Source organism: Setaria viridis, chromosome 8 (genome assembly GCF_005286985.2).
Source record: "Setaria viridis chromosome 8, Setaria_viridis_v4.0, whole genome shotgun sequence".
NCBI classification, from domain to species: Eukaryota; Viridiplantae; Streptophyta; class Magnoliopsida; order Poales; family Poaceae; genus Setaria; species Setaria viridis.
The window spans coordinates 416,353-420,031 of record NC_048270.2 but is presented as its reverse complement, the minus strand read 5'-3'; the positions used below and the strand labels follow the sequence as shown (position 1 = coordinate 420,031).

General features: G+C 56.1%; 1 protein-coding gene across 1 annotated transcript; it reads left to right on the top strand.

The window, feature by feature from the left end:
• The first annotated feature begins 403 nt into the window (after positions 1–403).
• Positions 404–2,685, top strand: LOC117866770 (aluminum-activated malate transporter 10). Its single transcript, XM_034751048.1, has 3 exons — positions 404–826; positions 904–1,041; positions 1,622–2,685. Exons 1-3 carry the CDS (start codon positions 469–471, stop codon positions 2,449–2,451), a joined length of 1,326 nt encoding a protein of 441 aa, XP_034606939.1. The 5' UTR covers positions 404–468; the 3' UTR covers positions 2,452–2,685.
• The last annotated feature ends 994 nt before the right edge of the window (positions 2,686–3,679 follow it).

Sequence of the window (3,679 nt, the reverse complement as noted above, 5' to 3'; positions counted from 1 at the left end):
TAGGTGCTGGGCCTGACTTGCTGCGTGCAAAAAGCGTCGCGGAGCCTGGCTCGCGCGGTGCGGCCAAAACCTTCGTTTTTCCGGAGCCAGGCTCGTGCGGTGCATGGAGGAGCACATGAGCAGCATGTCAGGGAGAGAAAGCGGCTGGCCGTGCATGCAGCCAATCAATTTCTCTTGCTGGCCTGGCTGCGTTGAAACGCAAACCAATCAGCCCGCTAGCGCACCTCGGGAGCCTGGCCAACGGGGCCTGGATGACCTGTGCGAGCCAGGCTGCGACCGGAAGGAAACCAATCAGACCCTTAGGGTTGGTGTCCCGGGACGAGCAAACCGAGCAGCCCTCCGAACTCTATATATAAAGCCATAAAGGCCCAAGCCCCATGAGCTCCAGCACCAGCAGCAGACCTCCGATCAGCGGCCGGTGTTGCTTATATATTCAGTACTGCAGCCTCGCTCCGCTCGGCAATCGGCATGGACGCCGTCACCGCGAGGGAAGCGCTGCAGGGTGGTCCGGACTGTCGGGTGCCGGTGCCGGAGGGAGCGTCGGTGATGGTACTGGAGCACGAGGCACCCGGCGGCGCGGCGGCGAGGGCGTGGGCGTGGCTGCTCGCCTGCGTAGCCGCGGCGTGGGGCAGGGTGGCGGGGTTCGCGAGGAAGGTATGGAAGATCGGGGCGGATGATCCAAGGAAGGCAGCGCACGGGCTCAAGGTCGGCCTGTCGCTCGTGCTCGTGTCGATTTTTTACTACGCGAGGCCCCTGTACAACGGCGTTGGTGGGACTGCCATGTGGGCCATCATGACCGTCCCTGCCGTTTTCGAGCGCACTGTTGGTGAGTAGACTGGCCGTAACTTTTTTGAGATCGAGATGATTCAGAGTTACAGCTTTGTATCTTTCTCGCATGAGCAGGTGGCACCGTGTACAAGAGTTTCAACAGAGCCGTGGCCACGGCGAGCGCCGGCGTCCTCGCGCTCGGCGTGCACTGGGTTGCGGAGAAAACCGGGGAGTTCGAGCCCTTCATCATAACCGGCTCCCTCTTCCTGCTCGGTACGTACAACCACGCACTTTGCAGGACATGCAGGGGTGGGGATTTTGCAAAAAAATGTGTAGGTGCAGGGGTTCGAATCCAGGTTGTGGCGTCTAGAGTGGAGCAAGTTATCTGTTGTGGTTGTGGTATACATTAAAACTTATTTCTATTTTTTTTAAAAAAGATATTTATCTCCCCCAACCATCTTCCAAGCAGCACCCGCGGCCGCACCACGCCATTTCCTCTTCCCTCTTCCCCCTCTCCTTCAATCTGATGCAAATCCACAGCACCTGCCTCCCCAAGATCACCAAATCGAGCTCCTGGAGGCCAAATCTGAAGGCTATGGTGCCGGATTTTGGAGAGGATGGCCGCCTGGTGAAGCGCCCCCTTCGTGGCTGAGGTGGCTATGGTGCCGTGTGCTGTTTGCCGAGTAAAGCTTTTGCTGTTTTTAGAGCTTTGCCATGTGCGTGTATGCTGTATTGGAGCTTCTTTTTTTATTCCATAGGACTCGCTGCTTCCTTGTATAGGACCGGGTATGGAAGCTCCCATTGAAGAGGCCCTGACTAACGCTAGCTAGAACGAACTGAACTGAACATGCAGCTGCGGCGGCAACCATCTCGCGGTTCATCCCGACGGTGAAGGCCAGGTTCGACTACGGTGTCACCATTTTCATCCTGACGTACAGCCTGGTGGCCGTGTCCGGGTACCGGGTCGACAAGCTGGCGGCGCTGGCGCAGCAGCGGATCTCCACCATCGTCATCGGCATCCTCATGTGCCTCGCCGTCGCCGTCCTTGTCTGCCCCGTGTGGGCCGGCCAGGAGCTGCACCTCCTCACCACGCGAAACATGGAGAAGCTCGCCGACGCCCTGGAGGGCTGCGTCGAGGACTACTTCGCCGCGCAGCCGCAGGCCAGGTCCGACGGGTACCGGTGCGTGCTCAACTCCAAGGACTCCGAGGACGAGCAGGCGAACCTTGCGCGGTGGGAGCCGAGGCACGGCCGGTTCGGCTTCCGCCACCCCTACGGCCAGTACGGCAAGATCGGCGCCGCCATGCGGGCCTGCGCGTGCTGCATCGAGGCCCTGAGCAACTGCGCGTCCGCCGAGGCGCGAGCGCCCGAGCACGTGAAGTGGCTCCTCCGCGACGCGTGCACCAGGGCCGGCGCGCGGTGCGCGCAGGTGCTCAGGGAGGCGTCGCGCTCCGTCGCCGCGATGACGCCGTCCTCGTCGGCGCTGGACCTCGCCGTCACGGACATGAACACGGTGGTGCACGAGCTGCAGGGCGACATGCGGTTCCTCACATCGATGCTGGCCTCGCTGGTGGGCACGATGCCCGTCTTCACCGTGGCGTCTCTGCTGGTGGAGATAGCAGCGAGGGTCGAGGGCGTCGTGGACGCCGTCAACGAGCTGGCGACCCTTGCGTGTTGGTATTGAAGGATAGGCATGCCCGCGCGTGCTATTTGTTGACGATCGTCGTGAAAAAAAAATTGGATCCGAATTTCATCTGTGCAATGTTATCCGCGCGGGCAAACCTTGGCATTATGAATATGACGTGCTTGGAGTCCATCTACGCACTTCCTTTCCAGACAATGAATATTTGATGGATGTATGAATTATAGAAACGGACAGAAAACTTTAATTATATTCTATGCATGCATTTTCCCTCAACTTTAAAGAATCCGTTTCTGCTACCTTTGATCGATATGTGAAGACGTCAAAAATAAAAACAATTATTGGCATAGCACGCGTATATATAGGCATGAAACATTATATTGCAACGGAACTCGGATGGATAGATTCGCACGCAATGACGCAATTTCAGGAAAGAAGAACTTTTCTGAAACATTGCTACAGATGGAACTCGGATGGATAGATCGATTCAGGCGCCAGGTGAGGACGCGCGACCGCCGGAATGTCGATCAGACATATGTCGCATTCCGGATGGAACGGTCAGCGTCATCAGACAAAACAGCGGAATGTCGGAATATAATGAGCCATATGTCGCATTCCGGATGGAGGCACAAGCAATGTATGTGCAGGATTCCCAGCAGCAAACGACCATGAGCGATAGAATACACATAAATTCAAAAATGGGTGAGCTAATAAAAATAAAAATAGATGTGCTAAACTTTAGCACTCACCTTTTAGCATCCCTGTTTAACATCATCATGAGCAATAGAATACACATAAAAAGAATCCGTTTCTGCTGCCTTTGATCGATATGTGAAGACTGATGCATGAGACAAAAAATGATGCATCAGTCACCTCCACATCAGTGACTCCGATCCTCGTCTACGTCCACTGTACATCGATTCCACGCCGCGACACGCGCGGGCGGGCGACGATGGAGATGGACGTCTTTGTTGCTCGCTTTCGTTAAGCCGCCCGCGCGTGTCCATCACCATTAAACAAAGACGTCCATATCCGTCGTCGCTCACCCACGGCGTGTGTCCATCACCATTAACAAGCCGAGCGGTGGACCTTTCATGCGTGTTCATGTCAAATCTGAGCAGCCACCACGCAGAGGTCAAAGTATCTAGAAGCATCCTATAGACAATCCTACAGGCAAAAGGGTTGGAAAGTATCTAGAAGCATGCTGACGTAGCAGTTAATGGTGGCTCGGAGAGAAGAAAATCGGTTCGGCTGGCTGTTTTGCAGCTGG